At 40.6% G+C, this 18,966-nt stretch overlaps 2 protein-coding genes across 5 annotated transcripts in view; one reads left to right on the top strand and one right to left on the bottom strand.

Moving 5' to 3' along the window:
- The window catches only part of ITGB3BP (integrin subunit beta 3 binding protein), a 54,034-nt gene extending 35,653 nt beyond the window's left edge, over nucleotides 1-18,381 (bottom strand). For all 3 annotated transcript variants that reach the window (XM_030572293.1, XM_030572294.1, XM_030572295.1), the window contains exons 1-3: nucleotides 18,301-18,381; nucleotides 11,533-11,575; nucleotides 5,581-5,719 (exon numbers count right to left, since the gene is read on the bottom strand). In XM_030572293.1, the coding sequence (XP_030428153.1) occupies nucleotides 5,581-5,719; nucleotides 11,533-11,575; nucleotides 18,301-18,305 (187 nt within the window). In that variant the 5' untranslated portion in view covers nucleotides 18,306-18,381. The remainder of the gene's footprint in view (nucleotides 1-5,580; nucleotides 5,720-11,532; nucleotides 11,576-18,300) is intronic.
- EFCAB7 (EF-hand calcium binding domain 7) overlaps nucleotides 18,354-18,966 on the top strand; it is a 43,421-nt gene continuing 42,808 nt past the window's right edge. Inside the window, exon 1 of one of the 2 annotated variants that reach the window (XM_030572285.1) lies at nucleotides 18,354-18,518. The gene's annotated coding sequence lies outside the window, so the exon portion shown is untranslated. The remainder of the gene's footprint in view (nucleotides 18,519-18,966) is intronic. The other variant, XM_030572286.1, reaches the window with a different exon arrangement.

The raw sequence follows: 18,966 nt of genomic DNA, 5'->3' as shown, positions 1-18,966 counted from the left end.
AAAGAATATTTTTTCGCCCTCCTCTGGCTTTTTCTGGGAGGACGTTTTCTTTAATTTCCCGTTCCATGTTGTTGTGGGATTCCACTGAGGCTTTAAAGAAAGATTGTACTTCATCACAAAGACACCAGCTTTAGCTGATTCCGTTAAGACAAGAGGACAGCTGGGGATGCCCAGCAGCAAGCTGAGAGGAAGACCTGGACACAAAAATCAAGCAACTGGACTGGCTTCTGCCTGCCTGATATTTTGGTGAGGCAGACTCAAACACTTGTCCATACTAATGGCAGCACATGAAGGGAAATAAACTTGGTCGAAATAGAGTAATTGTGGTTCTGTCTGATTTGCTACCAAAAACGTTTAGAGGAACTAGTAAGCAGACTTGTAACCACAAAAAAGAGATTGGCCTTCTGAAAATATACTACAACAGTTTTTAACTCTTAAGGATCTTGGAAATGAATGGCTATATCTTCTAGGGCTAATTGGCAATACTTATATACTCAAAATATAAAGTAAAGACAACTGTTCTGATAGCTAATGATCTCTGGGTACTGTATTAGCATAATTAAAACACAGTTAATTAATATGACTATGGAAACAATGACAAACATTAATAGATTCATAGATTCCAAGGCCAGACGGGACCATTGTGATCATCTAGTCTGACTTCCTGTATAACACAGGCGATAGAACTTCCTCAAATAATTCCTAGAGCAGACCTTCAAGAAAAACATCCAATCTTGATTTAACAATTGTCAGTGATGGAGAATCCAGGGAGTGTTAGACGAGACGACCCTTGTAGTCTCTGCTAACTCTGGTAGAATCTATGAATCTACCAGGACCCTTGTAATGGCTAATTGTCCTCACTGTCAAAAGAACAAGAAGGGGTTCTTCAAATATGTCAGACAAAAAAGAAAGATCAAGGATGGTGTGGGTCCACTGCTCAACAGAGAAGGTGAGCTGGTAACGGAAGATGATAAGAAGGCAGAGCTGCTTAATGCCTACTTTGCTTCAGTCTTCTGCCAAAAAGAACATGTGATTGGACAACTAGTGAAGTTACCATAGACAATAAAGAAGAAGAGATGCAAATCAGGATAAGTACAGAATATATCAGATCTTCTGATCAATTTGAATGAATTGAAATCAGCAGAGTCAGATGTTATTCACCTAAGAGTACTGAAGAAATTAGCTGAAGAAATTTCTGAGCTACTGGCAATAATATTTGCAAACTCACAGATGAGAGGAGAGGTCCCAGAAGACTGAAAAAGGGCTAATGTAGTGTCCATCTTTAAAAAAAGGGGAAAAGGAGGAGCTGGGGAACTACAGACCAGTCAGCCTGACTTCGATACCTGGAAAGCTACTAGACCAGTGTATAAAACATTCAGTTTGCAAATACCTGGAGGATGACGGGGTAATCACTAGCAACCAGCATGGATTTACCAAGAACAAATCATGCCAAACCAGTATCAGATACTGAGGTAAAATAATCTCTCTTCGTCTCCTCGAGATTCCTGTTTATGCATCCCAGGATCACATTAGCTTTTTTGGCCACAGCGTGACGCTGGGAACTCACGTTCAGCTGATTATCCACCACAATGGCCAAATCTTTCTTGAGTCACTACTCCCCAGAATAGCATCTCCCGTCTTGTAAGGATGGTCTACATTCTTTGTTCCTAGATGTATACATTTACTTTTAGCAGTGTTAAAACACATACAGTTTGCTTTTGTCCAGTTACCGGGTGATCCAGATCACTCTGAATCAGTGACCTGTCTCTTCATTATTTACCACTCTCCTAATTTTATGTCATCTGCAAACTTTATCAGTGATGACTTTCTTTTAATGACGTTAAATAGCATAGGGCCAAGAACCGATCCCTGCAGGACCCCACTGGAAACACATCCACTTGATGACCCCCCATTTACAATTACATTTTGAGACCTATCAGTTTGCCAGTTTTTAATCTATTTAGTATGTGTCATATTAATTTTATATCATTCTAGTTTTTTAATCAAAATGTCACGTGGTATCAAGTCAAATGCCTTACAGAGGTCTAAGTATATTATATCAACAGTGTTACCTTTATTGACCAAACTTGTAATCTCATCAAAAAAAGATATCAAGTTAGTTTGACAGGAACTATTTTCCATAAACCCATGTTGATTTGCATAAATTAATCTCCTTTAATTTTTTCTTAATCAAGTCTTGTATCAGCTGCTCCATTATCTTCCTCAAATCAATGTCAGGCTGACAGGCCTATAATTATGCAGGTCATCCTGTTTATCCTTTTTAAAAATGGGCACATTAGTTTTTTTCCAGTCTTCTGGAACTTCCTCAGTTCTCCAAGACTTATTGAAAATCAACATTAATGGTCCAGTGAGCTCCTCAGCCAGCTCTTTTAAAACTCTTGGATGCATGTTATTGGGACCTACTGATTTAAAAATGTCTAACTTTAGTAGCTTCTGTTTAACATCCTCCAGAGATACTAGTGGAATGGAAAGAGTATTATATCACCATTTGATGAGACTACAAATATAGAACAGAAATATTGATTGAAAACTTCTGTTTTTTCTGCATTATTGTTAATTCTGCTATTTGCATCTAATAATGGATCAATGCCATTCTCTTTGTTTCTAATATATTTTAAAAACTCCTTATTGTCCTTAACTCTTCTCGCCATAAGTTTTTCCTTGTATCCCTTTTCTTTCCTTAGCAATTTTCTACAATTACTAACTTCTGATTATGATCAACTTTCCCCTTCTTCAATTTGTTGTTTTATATTTTACAGCTGTCTTTACTTCTGCTCTAAACTAGGTTTTTTTTAAAACCAGCACAACCTTCTTCCTCCATTGTGGGATTGTGGCTTTTTAGGCATCGAATAGGGTATTCTGAAATGATTCCCAAGTATCATTCAAATTTTTTCTGATTAAATCCTGTCTCCTAGCTGATCAGGCTCATAATTGTTTTCACCTTTGTGAAATTGGTCCTATTAAAGCACTAAGTATAGAAATTACCAGTCTGGATTGTATTCTGCATGCACATCTTAAATGTTACCAAGTAATGATCACTCGTACCTAAGCTATCATTAAGTTTTAGTTCTGTGATCAGTTCCTGTCAAACTAACAAGGTCTAATAAAGAATCCCCCCATGTTGGCTGCAGCACTTTTAGAGTTAAGAAATATCTATAATGGTTAGAAATTCCAAGGATGTTTTAGTAATTGCAGCATGAGACTTCCAAAATATGTCACTCAAATTCAAGTCCCCTATGATCACACAGTTTTTCCCCCTATATATTATAGATAAGTGCGCTAGGAGGTGGTCATTCTATTCCCTAGTGTGATCTGATGGTTGGTAGCAGACACCAACTAATACCCCATCTTGTATATGATGTGTTAGGGAATTGATCCATAAGCAGTCAAGATCATTTTCTTGCGAGTTATCAATGACTCAGAAACAGGTCATGGCATTTCTGACATACAGTGCCACTCCCCTTCCCCTTTTGCCTACTCAATCCTTCCTAAATGGGTGATAATTTATTTTAACTTTCCATTCATGCAAATAATCCCACTACGTTTCAGGAGTACCAATTAGATCAAACTTATGCTAGTAAATGAGCAATTCCAGGTCCTCTTGTTGTTACCCAGGCTCCTAGCGTTTCTCTTAGCATAAGAAATTCAAGAATTTCTTCTCTTTGTGTCCTAAGGCTTCTTGATTTCATTCTGAGCATCTCAATTTTTTATTGAGTGCTCACATCTTCTCTCTTTTTTACTCTTCCCTTTTGTTATTAGTTAACACTCTCCTGAATACTCTAGTCTGCCTGTCCCCAAGGAGACTGATCCCTGTTCTAAGGTGGAGGCCATCCAAACTATACAGCCCTACTCCCCACAAAAGGTGGACCAATCTTCCACAAAACCAAAACTCTACACCACTTACCTTGCCAGCAGATACATGAAAGAAAGCACAGGAGCAGAGTTAATTCACTGTACTTCTATCAGGGTAGATAAAAATAAATGATTTTTTTTTAAATAAAAAAATCAGATTTGTTTTGATTCAAATTGGATTTTTTGATAAAATGTTTTTTGAGGACAAAACCTATCTAAAAATAGTTTTAATTAAGATACATTATAGCTCAAAGATATCTCATCATGGAATAGGGATTATAAATTCTAATTCTAGAGTATGAGACAATATATCCATGTAATGTTTAAGAAAAGTTTTGTAAATGAGTTCCAATAGTTCATGGATTAGGGACCCAATCTTACGGGGTTCCAGGGGATTCTGTATAGATTATTTAGGTTAATCATTCTATCTACCCAATGGGATTCAGTGCTCAGGCTAGAAGATACCATCAGAGATGCTTAGTTTTGCAGTTCTCAAACTGTGGATTTGTGTCTCCAGAGATAACATATTTGTTAACAGCAAAAATGTTTTTAAATAAATAAATAAACAACATATAGAGAGGAGAAATAACAGACCTCAACCCTACTGTCCCTCTGCAAATTTGTGTAGACAATCAATCCCTTACCTCTATCTAAAAGTGCAAAATTTCAAAAAGTTCAATGAACAGAAGGTTGTTGGGGGCGGAATAGATCTGGACAAGAAGTAGTCTGTAGATAAACGTGAGAAGGGAGGGACAGGCAGTAGAAACAAAAGTGAAACTGTTTGAGCAGCATATTCCAGAAGTCTGAGGTCTTTCTGAGGGTAGCCTTCATTGATTTGAGATCTACCATACCATTCTCACACTAGAAGGGAAAATCTATAATGGCAGCAGGCCGCAAAAGAGACCCAGTTTGGGTCTCGTCTATCTCTGAGTTGTGAAGAATATGTATTAAGGTTATAACAACTAAGAAGAATACACTTTTATGTAGAGATCCACGATTAAATTGAGTCTTCCTGACTAGTGATTTAAATCAAATCCACCCTGACTTCTATATCACCTTTGAACAGAGGATACCAAAGCATCTTTCAAATATTCATAAAGACTCAAAACTCCCACAAGAGAAGCACGTACTACACCCATTTTACTGACAGGTAAACTGACATACAGAAAAGATTAAATGACTTGCCCAAGCTCAGTGGTAGAACTGAGAATACAGCACCTCTATTCTAGCCACTAGATTACACTGCCTTCCAAATTATTAAAACATGATTTTTTTTATAACATTCTCAGGTAATATGCAGCAACTCCAAAATATATGCTCCCTTTAATTCAGAAAAGTAGTACACACTGTCACTTTAAATGAAAACTGGGAGTTGGAGAGAGAGAGAGAATGTGCAAAATTTCATTGTGGGCAAAAGTTGGTCTAATTCCAGGAAGGAATGGAGTTGCCCCCACACATGCTAGTGTTTCTATATTGAACAAAGAAAAGAAAAGCCTTCTACAGAATGGTCATCATAATTACCTCAAAAGCTTACATTTATGTGATAAGAGCCCTAAAAATGTTGGATTTCACCATAAAGTTCAAAACTCCTTAAGAGAAAAAAGAAATCAGACATACCAGATGAGATATAAATTACTAAATCAAGACCCTGATTTAACCAATAATAAGAAATTTTTTGCAATAAGTAAAAGAGAATGTTCAACTAACCATTTGATAGACCATTTCCGAGCTTTTGTACATTATGTCTCGTGGGAGATGAAAATGCACTGATTTGGCATGTTCCTGTTGTTGGTGAATATGAGCTTAAATTTTTCTTTCTGGTCTTCAAAGGTGTTGCTTCATGTGGCTAAACAAAGTTTTAAAAAAGAATAAATAAATGTTGGTTCATAGGGAGGTCCTTCCATACCCCTTATGTAACCCTGACAATTCCAATCCCTCCCTCCAATTTCCATTCTCAGTGCTTCATAATTACAGCCTCCACACTTCCTGTTACGGCGGACTACACATTACTCCCAGAACCAGTCAGCATACAGTGTCTTAAAATGGCCCAATTTTCTAATGTTTAATCAAGCAGTATAGGCCAACTTGTAAGCGTATTTTCAAAGAGATTCCCAATTTTGAGTGTCCCCGTTTATAAACATCCCCAAATGTACATGCAAACAGCACTTAAACATGCAAATTAAACTGTTAGATGTCAACCTCTCAGCTTTCATACACAAGTCCAACTTGCGAGGTACCTAGAGATATAGTTGCCTAAACTGAGCGCCAAGTCCTCTTTCGAGCAGGTAGTCTAAAAGTTATTCTATTGGGGAAAATAAGTTAGTTTGATGTTACTATGGCATGCACTTTCCTTTATCACCAAGATTCGTTATGGTTAAAAATCATGGTCAGAATTTTTAGGCTTTTTATTCCACTAAAGATTTAGCTTATTTTTAATCATTTTTATCAAGTGTTTGATTTCCTAAAAACAAAAGAAAAAAGTCAGTGTTAAGACAGCCGAGGTCAATTAAAACCAAAATTAAGTCTCTAGTTTAAAGTAATGTGATTACTAACCTAAAGGTAGTTGTGTACCAAACTAGTATTCAATATTTTTGCAAGTGTTAGAAGAAAACACATTGACTGGAAGTCACTGGTACAGTAGAATCTCAGAGTTACAAACAGCCTGGGAATGGAGGTTCTACTGTATACATTTTGCTTCCTGGATCAGATGTTAAACTGTTAACTCGGAAAAAAATTGAGCTACACTGCATTACCACTACACAAGAAATTAGGAATCTGCTGGTACATTGAGGACCTAAGTTCTGATGATGATTTGCATCCTACTAAGGAAGAAATGGCAGCTTCAAGTAACATCAGTAATGACTAGGTCAAAAAGGAAACACACAAAGACACCATCAAACTCAAACAACACTAAAAAGAAAGTCTCCCACTTCACTGAAGCCAGGATTTCACTCATATCCTTAGGAGTGATATAAAGCCCCCAGACACTTTCAAATGGTACAATGGCCACCAGTTTTTACCTCTGACTGAATTTTAAGTATTAAGCAACATGTGTAACAATCAACACACAATCATATATTGATAACTTCAAAGTAAAATAAGTAACCAGCTGACCCAGTAATTGAACAAGGGGCCATAAGAATGAAACACTGAACCAACTGGAAGGCCCAGCTTCAAGATTGCATAATAATATTTCCCTTCTATCCAGCAGCTTTCATATCAAAGGACCTCAAGTCACCAGGCAAGATATCTCTACTATACACACTGCTGGCATAAAAGATGGAAATGGACTGGTGCACAACAGGTGCTGGAATAGTGAAGAGAAAGGGACATTTTGGCTAAGGCCATTTTTTCCCCATAGATATTTTACTGAAAAAGTTTCTCATATTAAATTTTTAAGCCATTAAAAATACCACATGTAGGTATTTCACAACTTTTTCCTCTCCTTGGAAACAAGAGCTTTCAGAAAGAACCCTTCACAGAAAAGCAGAATAAAAACCAAAAGTACTTTTTCTCATTTTTGTTGTTTTAATTGTTAAATTTAGTTTAGAAAGTTAACTTTGTTAATCCACACTTTCACAAATAAAAAACAGCTCACAAAACAGGAAGCAGGCTTCTCTCCTGTCACTACAATGTACTATACACCACAAAACTCAATATATATCATCTGTGTTTTTTCTGTGCATTACTCAGAATATTTCTTCAATTTTACACATTAGTTTACAGCAATTTTACTAATTGTGTTTATAATCTCTTCAGTTAAGCACCATATATTAATGATAGAAAAAATAATTACAGGGCTATATGACTATTACACAGTTTTGACACCATGGATAAAATATAAAATCACAGTTCTCCCTTTTTGTGCTCATTAATGATCCTCTGATACTTTACGTAGTGTATGAGCTGATTTCAACTTGATTATCTGTATTTTGCTTACCTAAATTTCCCTGCAGTTTCAAATGAATATAGTATTCCTTACTTTTAATCCTGAATTTTGTTCAATGTTGCTGTGCACAAATGTTCTTCTGGCGAAAGAACCTCACCTCACCCTGACTCCTTGAAACAAAGAGCCAGAGCAGCGTAAAGGGCTCCAGAGATACGTTTACACTGCACGTGGGTGTGAACCTCCCAGCCAAGGCAGACAGACTCGTGCTAGCGTGCTAAAAACAGCTATATGGACATTGTGGCTCCAGCAGAGACTCAAGCTAGTCACCCAAGCTCAAACCCACCCAATCCCCTAGACTTGAGCTCAGGTGGCTAGTTTGAGTCTCTACCAGAGCTTCAACGTCCACATGACTATTTTTAGCACGCTAGCTCAAGCCCCTCAAGTCGGTCTACTAGGGCTGTGAGTCTCACTTCCAGCTGCAGTGTAGACATACCCTGAAAGCCCATGACCCAGCCAGGGGAGAATTCCCCAGTGCAGGAACGTCTTGCATGCACTGATACAGGAGCTGTACTGGGACAAGGCTGGGAGCAGCAGGGTTGTTTTGAGGGCAGGGCTGTTACACAAAAGTCTAAGGAGAAAGTGCTGAGTCTTAGTTATGCGTGGGGCCTCTTCAGCCCTCAAGTAGCCCAAGATCAGGAGGGCACAGAGATGGCTTTAAGACACTTTTGCTGCTCCCTGCCTCCCACATGTGGGAATTCAGTGCTGTTACTTTTAGAGACACGGCTACATTTCAGCAATGGGTAGAATAACGTGTACTATCAACTAGTTAATATTTATTTATTTACATGATTCTAAAAGTTTTTCAGACAAGGATACTTTCTTATGGGGAGCATCCTTGTTGTCACAAGTCTACAGAGACAATAACCATGAAAAAAGGAGGATGAGTGTGTACCAAATGCCTAATGGTCAATTATGTAGCAACCTGCCCACAGGAGAAGTTTCTTCCTAACTCCAGGCAATCAGTGGTTGGTTTATGACAGACACATATGGGTTTATGTCCCTATATTTTCCTCTGTGTAGCTTTTTATGAATATTCTCATTATGCATATTAATGTCTATTTATTTCTAAGTCCTTTGCCCACAGCTGTTGTTGAGGTTATGAGTTCCACAGAATAATTATGTGCGGGGTAAGAAAAAAAATTTCTTTTCAGTTTTAAATATGCTGCCTTCCAATTTCATTGACTGTCCTCCTGCTCTTGTATTATAGGAAAGGATAAATAAGAATGCTCAATTTACCTTCCTAATAACATTCTATCCTGTCCCCTTTTCTTCATCTTCTTAAATTAAACAGTCTCAATCTTTTAATCTATCTTTATAGGAAAGTCTTTCCACGCTTCTCATCATTTTACTATCTGGATATGGACTCTTTCTGCAATTCCTTTTTTAACAGGGTGACTAGAAATGGACATAATTTCAGATGATGGAACACTGTTCTGTAGAATAGCCTTATATTTTAAGTAGTGCTAACATTTTGTTTGCTTTTTTTTTTTTGACTGCCTTTGCAGACTGAGCTGAAGTTTTCACTGAACTACCCACAGTGATACACAGGGCTTTTTTCTGAGCAGTTACTGTTATTTTATAAAACAGCAATTTTTATGAATTGATCTAATTCATTCTTCCAGTTTGCATTATCTTGTATATATTAACACTGAATTTTGATTTGGTGCTCATTCATCTAGCTTTCCTATATACCTCTGAATTACTCAATCTTCTCCATTGTTTTGAGTAGCCTAAATAATTTTGTATCATCTGCAAATTTAATAATTGTATATCATCTTTGCATCCTTTTTTTTCCAGTTCATTAATATTTTAAACAGCCCCTGTCCTAGTAGGAAACCTTGGACTACCCTACTGCTAACTTTTTGCCACATTAAGATGAACTGAGCCCATTACTGCCAGTAAAGACAGTTTTTCAGAGAAACATTAGTTATAAAACGCTATCAATGGTACATTAGGCATCTAACCTACATCCACTGTTCTGCAATATGGAAATCCTGTGCAACCACACTGAAGCCTCAAGGGGCCCTCTCTGTTTAACCTTGAGTGCCTGACATTGCAGCCACCATATTTCTGGACATGAAGGAAGCCTCCTTTGAGAATCTACCTGGGAAGAGAGTTAACTGCAGCACACAACCTCTGTGGCAATCAGGATAATACCTCTGTGGCAATCAGAGTTTCTCTTCAGGGAAAGAGAGTCCAGATCTGTTGCACAGCTGGGCAAATCCTTATGCTGTTATATCAATGTTACACAGTTTTAACCACTCATTCTTGACTTTTTATATAAAAAAGCAGAGGTCACATCAGGTGAGGGCATAGTGGGAGACGTTTGGCATTTTATGGCCATGGAGATGGTTCTGCGAGACAAAGGAGAAGCAGCAGTATGGGATGGGGATGCAATCTATGCAAGAGGAGAGGTGCCATATAAATGAAAACTTTATTGTATAATCATGTTACAGTTGATAGCCCCACAATATCTAAATGACATCAAGTGAATATTTTAACCCATCATATTCTGAAAAGCTGATGTAAACAAGGGCTTTTATTATAGTCATTTTGCTGCAGAAGGAGAGTCTAGTCTGAAATGCAATTCTTCTCTGTTAAAACACTTTTGTTCCCATTTCAGAAAAATAACAGCTTTAGGGTAGAAAAAAAACTGTGCTTAATTTCAGGCTGGACCACTCATCCACAAAAATGCTACTCCGACCCAAGAAACAGATGCAAAATTACAGTCACAGCTGCATTCTGCACAGAACAAGTTGGGTAATGGTACACTAAACTGCTAATTAAATTGCTAATGATTTTTTTTAGTGCCACTGTGGTATTTTGCCACCTTTATTTAAATAAAAAAGTATCCAGCAAATTTTTAAAATTGCAAGTTTCTATTTTGCTAAATACCAGTGAGACTCCTAAATATGTATCACATATAAACAAATCTCTCTAAAATGACATCGCCATGTGGAGATTTACCAGAGGCTCATTTACTGACCAGCTATTTTTTCTAATATACTTTTCCACTAATTTTCCTTCCCTTTAAGGCTACCATTCTCATGAACTCCTCCGTGCTAGTGTTTGTAGCAACACCCCCTGTTGGTATGGGTAGATAATAAACCGACATATGTCATGACATGCTGGCACTGGGAATATACAATGGCTGCATTTACAAAAAATAATAGCAACAGTACAATTTTATTTTTATTGTGATAACTGTAGTGAAATTTATTGTAGCGTTAGTATTTTATTGTTTCATTATGCCAGATTAGCTGAGGGATGTAATTATATCCTTGACATAAAAATGCTTTTAATGTTTTCATTTCAATTTTGCAGCTTATAATATGAAGATTATAGCATTATCATAATTCCATATTGTTACATGTACAATTAGATGGCAGAACATTTGCTTCCACAATTATGGAGCTAATTTCTAATAAATGCTTTCAAAAAGGCTCCTAATTCATTCAGCTCTTGGACAAGTAGTGAAGGTAACCAAAAATATGCCTATTTCTTCATGCAGATAAATACTTTACTTATTGACAGGAAATGTATACAAAAAACAATAATTTCACGCCAAAGATTTTTAGTAATCACTTCTTCTCCTTAGTGAGACTTTTGTAGACTGTCAGCCAATCTGCTATAACATAACCCTAATGAAATGCTGTGTATTTATGTAAATTCCATATAATTTCAATCACAAAACTGAATACAGTACTTACGTTTTCTTTTGCAAGAGTCTCCAACTTCAGTGCTCTCTTAACTCTGCAAGCAAAAGACAGACAAGTTTTACACTCCTTCAAATACAAAGTGTCTAGTAATAAGATCCATTATCTTTGGTCTTAAAATAATTATATTTTCCTAGTTATGAATGCATTAAATTTTCTATGCATTAAATGCTACTTTAGAGAAAGTAATTTCAGATACAGCAAATTTATTAACTAATTCAAAGAACATGTGACAAAAAGGTTGTTTTTTAGAAGCTGGAACACAAGTGTTTGTACTAAAAAACATCCACCTCTCCAGTATTTACCATTTCAAACCAAGATTATATATTAAAAAACAAATATTAGTCTCTTTCATATAAAATACCAATTAAAATAACTGTACACAAGTGCACTCCAACTTACATACCTTCTGGGTAGATGTTATAATTATTTTGCCATTAGTAGAAATAATGTATTAAGTATTTAAACATGGATACAGCAAGGTGAAAAAGGTAGTTCTTCCCATCATTTTAGCTCTTAACATGATTCAATGCTGCCAGACTATGACTTAACTGGGGAACAGATGCTCTATGTCTTTACAAGTCCCCAAACCATAAGAAACTATTTTCTAGTCTTCTTCACTATACTGATTCAGGAACATGCCACTCTCTCTTTGCAAAATTTGCTCTGCTGAACTGGATGACCAGCTGTTAATGACAACACTAGGAAAGGAAAGCTGAATATTTATAATTCTTATATCGTACAGCTGTCTTCTAAAGAGCAGTCATCAAAATTTTATTGAATGCAGGCTAAATACTCAAAGGAAAGAAAGGTCAACATAAATTAAGACTATTTTACCCAGAGACAACTGCAACTTAAGTACTTTCTTAAATCTTAAACAATAGCTTAAAGCATTATACAAAGTAACTAGAAAATTATAAAAATATTTATAAAGTCATTCTATAAGAACTTTACTCATTCATTTCGGATTAAACAAGCTTTGGAAAATACACTTTACTTCAAAATGTAACTGCACAGATTTCACCTTGGAAAAGATTGTTTTGACTCATTAGCAAGTAAGATGACCTCATTTAAAATATACCATTGTTTAGAGTGTGGCACTGTTTCTGAGTTTCAAATGTGAAGGCATCCAAAAAATGAATTAAAAATGCATCATTGAAATATTATTCATGTAATATTATTGTATGAGATAACACTGGTTTACAATTATCTGTGTTTTAAAAAAATAGAAAAATACTATATTTAAAAAAGCCAAACATGTAAGATTTACATTTTCTGTATTAAAAAAAAAACCAATTTTTGCCAAGAGACAGTCAAAGGTGTACAGTTTGATGGAATTCTTTACAACGTGTGTGGGTTTTTTTGTTTTTGTTTTAATATAGTGACCCATGTTGCTTAAGGAATGCAGACTCCATTATATCTTCCACCCCAGTGGCAGCAGAAAAACATTATATACATTAATACATTCTCTCGGTTAGGGTGCTCCGGGGGCCAATGTATTTGCATGTTATACTAAGGCATCCCTTCCAGCCCTACATTTCTGATTCTATATTATGATGGAAGTTTTTATGATGGACTTCAAAAGGAGCTGGAAGCCAAAGTACAGCAGAATCTGGACCTGAGGTAGCTTTATGATGAGGACAAATGAAAAACTACATGGAAATCCTAAATTACAGGGATTTGGGAAGTTTCTCGGAGAAAAAGTTGTGGAATGGACAGCCCCGTGTTATTTAAAATCTGTCAGATATTGCGTAAAGCAAGAGTTCTAGTCAGCACAAATTTGCCTCTGTTGGCCTGTGGAACCTCTATAAGCCCCTTGAGCTATCCAGCTTTAGAGGCAGATTCTTAGGTAAGTACTTCTACATCAGAAGGGGCTGCATAATGCCTTCTGTGATCATCTAAGCCAATGGTTTCCAAACTTTAACAATCTGGGAATCCCTTTCACTAGAATGTGAAGTCTCACGAACCCCCTCCTAAAAATGAATATTTCCAGGGATTTTCTCCTTTACCTGAGTATAAATTATAAAAGCGGTGATCTTGGAAATATAAAATTTGTTTTTATGACATGCTTATTACACACTATTTATTATTATTTATCATTACGGTATTTTTATTACATTATGAAAACTGCAACACTCTTCCAAGATCTCACTTTTGTAGCTTGTAACACTTTGAATAAACCTGTTATACACAAGGCTCGTATGTTTCATCAAGGAGCACCATTTGTGAAACAGCATGAAGATATTTAAGAAGCCAACTCAAAGAGTTCCTCCTACACAAGCTGTCAGGTCATGAGCAGTCCAAGCAAACAACACACATTACAGCAAAGCTTAAATTTGTTCTTCATAATAATTTTAAAAACAATATCAGCTGCCTATTTAATTTTAAAAACAGCAAAAAATATCCACCTCCCTTTCCATTTCTTATAAGGAGTCTTGAAGTTTAAATCTTCTCAGTGTAATAGATATGCTTGCTTTGATCTGCTTAGCTCTTGGCAGTCCAAGGGCTCCAGGCTGCTGGCCCTGTGATGCTCAGGGTCCCTAGGGACAGCTCTGTCCGCCATTAGGGAATTTTTTTCCCAAGAACCCCCTGTAACATTTCATGAACCCCAGTTTGGGAACTACTGATCTAAGCCTTGCTCTTTCCAGTGAAAGCATTAGATTCTATTCCACCCAATGCCCTAATGAGGGGCAGGTAAATTACTAATCAACTATCATTGAATCAGGATCATGTAAGACTGGCGGTCTTAAAGTCCAAACCACTGTCCTTGGCTAAAAGCTCTGAAACAAAGTTCATTTGGGAAATTAAAAAGGAGCCCCACTGGGCCGCAGGTATCTCCTTCCCTCCCTCCCATGTACATTCAAAAAGATGCCTATGGGGGAGAGGAGACAAAGCTCAACACAATCTAAACCGTGGAAATGAGAACCCCACACTACTTTACGATATAGAGCGCAGTAGCATCACCTCTGTTAGTTCCAACTCTCTTTCTCCCATGGCTGGACAAAGTTACTACAGCACCAGGACAGTAGTAAATGTCAGTCTGCGCAAGTAGGGAAGAGGAAGGAAAAACCAAGCACATGAAGCTAACGTGTACAAGAGCTCATTTACCTGAGTTCCCTACCCTCAAGCTGATCCAAAATCTCCAGTGACAGAGTTCATTTTGTTTTCTTAATTGTGCACAGTATACGGTGTTGAATGTTCATGTAAGTATATGCATACTAGTAATTGGTACTTTACACATAATACATCTCTACCCCGCTATAACACGGTCATAGAGAGCCAAAAATCCCTACCGTGTCATAGCTGAAACCCTGTTATACCAGGGTAGGACAGCAGGGCTCCAGCCGTGATTTGAAGAGCTCCGGGCTTCAGCCACTGTGGGGAGCCCCAAACCCTTTAAATCGCCAGCAAGCCCCACTGCCGCAGTCCCGGGGTAGCAGCGGCGGAGCTCCAGTGGTGATTTAAAGGGCCCCTGGGCCCTTTAAACCACCAGTAAGCCCTGCTGCCACAGCCCCAGGGTAGCAGCAGCAGGGCTCCAGCAGGCTTTAAAGAGCCCAGGGCTCCCCGCAGCAGCCGGAGCCCCAGACCCTTTAAAGTGTTGGTGGAGCCCCGCTGCTGCAGCCCCGTAGTGGTAGCAGAGCTCCAGCGGTGATTTAAAGGGCTCGGGGCTCCCCACAGCAGCCGGAGCCCCGGACCCTTTAAAGCGCCGCCGGAGCCCCACTGCTACCGCGCTATACGTGAATCCATGTTATAGCGGGCCGCGTTATAGTGGGATAGAGGTGTATTTACTAATCTAAAAAAAAGTTATAACCATAGTTTGTTATAACATATTGGAAAATCCCTTTAGGCCAGACTCAGAGTCTCTTGCTAACACTGGTGAGCATTTACTTACAAAAGTACTCCTATTTACTCCAGTGAAACAATTCATGTGAGTAACTGCTCATCAGAGAGAGTATGGGTTTCACCATCTAGCCCTTGGTAAGGAAGTGAGATTTTAGTCTCCTGGAACGCTAAGATTTTTTTTAAAACTTTGCATGTATTTAAGCAAATTATAAAAGAAATAAAATGAAGATGAGTGGGGAAAGGTATTTGTACGAGGTGGTAAAAAATGAAGTATATGGCATGATGAAGTGGCTGTATTTCTTAATGGAAAATTTATTCTGAGGAAATCACAATGTATTTTTGGGTGTTATACAGACTCCACTGACACACACTTTCAACCTTACTATTTTCTAACTCACTTTATAGAAAGACATTAAGTTTTACAAAAACCTGGTATGGTAGGTAATTAGTATTGCAGGGAACTAAGTATAAAGAGGTCACACATGAGGTCACTGATTGAATCACAAGCCTCAAGGCCACTATATCAGTGGTTCTCAACTTATCATCATGGGCTACATATGCGGCCCACAATGTGTTACCTGGGCCTCAGCGGCTGGGTGGCAGGGGAACAGCCTGGACGCCTACCATGGACCCCCGCAACGCAGTGCTGGGCAGCTGCCCGACCCGAACCCCGGAGCTTGCGGAGCCAGGCGGCTGCCCGAATGCAACCATACTGGGCAGTCGGGAACTCTGCAGACCAGCCTTTAACAGACAGCTGAGGTGGGCCGCAGGTGTGTGCTAATTAGGCCCTGGGTTGAGAAGCACTGCACTATATCATAATCCTATTCTAAGTAATGACAGCATGAAGACTTTAATAAGGAAGTTATATTTTTAATTTGAATATACCTCTCTCATTGTTAGTGGAAATACAAAAACATACACTCAAAAAAGAATCCTTTATTTAGTTTCCAACCTGAATACCAGTGTGAAAACAGCATTTACACTGAGGAAATCTGTATTTCACTTTTTGTACAAATGTGGGTTATAAATTTTCACCCCCAATGCATTCTGACGTCACAGTAAGACACCCCTACTAAAATAGCCTTGCCTTAAAAAAAATTGCCTTTGGGTTAACATTATATACAAAACTGATATTTGTAGGAAAGCATTAGTCAAATAAAAATTCAGAGATTCCTGTTTGTTGTGGCAGAATTGTTTAACTATGTTTTATATCTACTCCACATTGACACAAAATATCCCACACACTTTCCAAGTAAGGCAGTGGTTCTCAAACTTTTGTACTGGTGACCCCTTTCACATAGTATATCTCTGAGTACGACCCCCCCCCCATATAAATTAAAAACATTTTTTATACATTAAACACCATTATAAATGCTGGATGCAAAGTGGGGTTTGGGGCAGAGGCTGACAGCTTGCGACCTCCCCAGGTAATAACCTTACAACCCCCTGCGGGGTCTCGATCCCCAGTTTGAGAACCCCTGAAGTAAGGGATTTGCTCTGGTGTTCTGAATCTCCTTTTCCACCCCTGCAATATATTGTGCAGTGAGATGTGGGCTGGTAGCAGTCCTCATGGCTTAATTTTGCTGGCACTCTATGTAGAAACAATTAACATTTTCAAATTGGAGTAGCTTAGCTTTAAGCACTTAAATAGTAACCTGCTTCTCCAAGGCGCTGAGGACTCACTTAACTGCTGGGGGTGCTACAGGGAATGACAGCCTATTCAGGTGCCGAACTTTAAGGCACCCAAATCTGAAAGTGTCTTCACACACACACGCATCTGAGGAAGTGGGTATTCACCCACGAAAGCTCATGCTCCAAAACGTCTGTTAGTCTATAAGGTGCCACAGGATTCTTTGCTGCTTTTACTGATCCAGACTAACACGGCTACCCTCTGATACTTCACACACACTGACATCTGTGAGGGGCTGAGCGACTCTAGGGAACCCTCCCCACAAAGGGGCAGCTTATTTAGCTGGGAACTTTAAGCATTCAAGTTTGAATGTTTTGGCCACAGCCTGTACAGCCCTTTCCAAGCTGACGGGCAGATGGAAGGGCATTAAGGCTCGACTTCAAGTCAGCGTCCTTGTCTCCCAGCTTCCGCCCCCAGCTCTTGTCCCCTCGCCCCGAGACCCTGTCCCCAGCTCGTCTCCTCGCCCCCAGACCCTGTCCCCTTGTCCCCTCCCGCCCTCAGCGCCTGCCCCCCAGCTCTTGTCTCCTCGCCCCCAGACCTTGTCCCCTCCCGCCCTCAGCGCCTGCCCCCCAGCTCGTCTCCTCGCCCCCACACCCTGTCCCCTTCTCTCCTCCCGCCCTCAGCGCCTGCCCCCCAGCTCTTGTCCCCTCGCCCCCACACCCTGTCCCCAGCTCGTCTCCTCGCCCCCAGACCCTGTCCCCTTGTCCCTTCCCGCCCTCAGCGCCTGCCCCCCAGCTCGTCTCCTCGCCCCCAGACCCTGTCCCCTTGTCCCCTCCCGCCCTCAGCGCCTGCCCCCCAGCTCTTGTCTCCTCGCCCCCAGACCTTGTCCCCTCCCGCCCTTAGCGCCTGCCCCCCAGCTCGTCTCCTCGCCCCCACACCCTGTCCCCTTCTCTCCTCCCGCCCTCAGCGCCTGCCCCTCAGCTCTTGTCCCCTCGCCCCCACACCCTGTCCCCAGCTCTTGTCTCCTCACCCCCAGACCCTGTCCCCTTTTCTCCTCCCGCCCTCAGTGCCTGCCCCCCAGCTCTTGTCTCCTCGCCCCCAGACCTTGTCCCCTCCCGCCCTCAGCGCCTGCCCCCCAGCTCGTCTCCTCGCCCCCAGACCCTGTCCCCTTGTCCCCTCCCGCCCTCAGCGCCTGCCCCTCAGCTCTGACCGGTTGCCCCCAACACCTGCCCCCTTCTCACCACCAAGGCCCCCGCGCCGGCTGCCCTGCCCCCGTGCCCGCTACCTACGGCATGATGGCAGCGCTGGGAACCGCTCCGGGGACTTCTCGATTCCCGCCCGCCGTGTCCCACCCAAACCCCACCGGTGGGAAACACCATCCAGAGGAGGCGGCCGGTTCCATTCAGGCGGGGGGCGGCCCCTACCCGACTCACAGAGGCGGAGGGCGCACGGCGGCGGGCCCGGGCCGGGACAAGGGACGAAAAAAGGAGCCCCCCCCCCACCCCAGGTCAGCACAGGAGGGTCACTCCATCCCCCCCGCCTTCTGCTCTCTGCCCCTTCCTATACGCGGCCTCTGTGGGAGCCCCCGGCCCTCGCGCTCCCGTTTAGGGGCCGCGCACGTTCGTTTACAAAGCAAATCGGGAGACGGGAGCAAAATCCCCTCAGCTGGAAAGAGAACGCGTCGGCCCCTGCCCTTGCCCCTGCCCCTGGGCAAGAGCCTCAGTACCCGAGTGCTGCTCGGGCAGGGGTTCCCGGGGAGGTTATTACATGGGGGGTTACAATCTGTCAGCCTCCACCCCAAGCCCTTTGCCTCCAGCATGCAGAGTGGTGTTAAATATACAAACCAGTGTGTTTGTTTTTATTTCTGAGGGGGGTCGCGCTCAGAGGCTTGCTCGGTGAAAGGGGTCACCACCAGTACAAGAGTTTGAGAACCACTGTGCTAGTGGTCCCCTCGC

Source organism: Gopherus evgoodei, chromosome 8 (genome assembly GCF_007399415.2).
Source record: "Gopherus evgoodei ecotype Sinaloan lineage chromosome 8, rGopEvg1_v1.p, whole genome shotgun sequence".
Taxonomy (NCBI): domain Eukaryota; kingdom Metazoa; phylum Chordata; order Testudines; family Testudinidae; genus Gopherus; species Gopherus evgoodei.
Note: the sequence above shows the minus strand (reverse complement) of the source record. Positions and strands in the feature narration are given on the sequence as shown.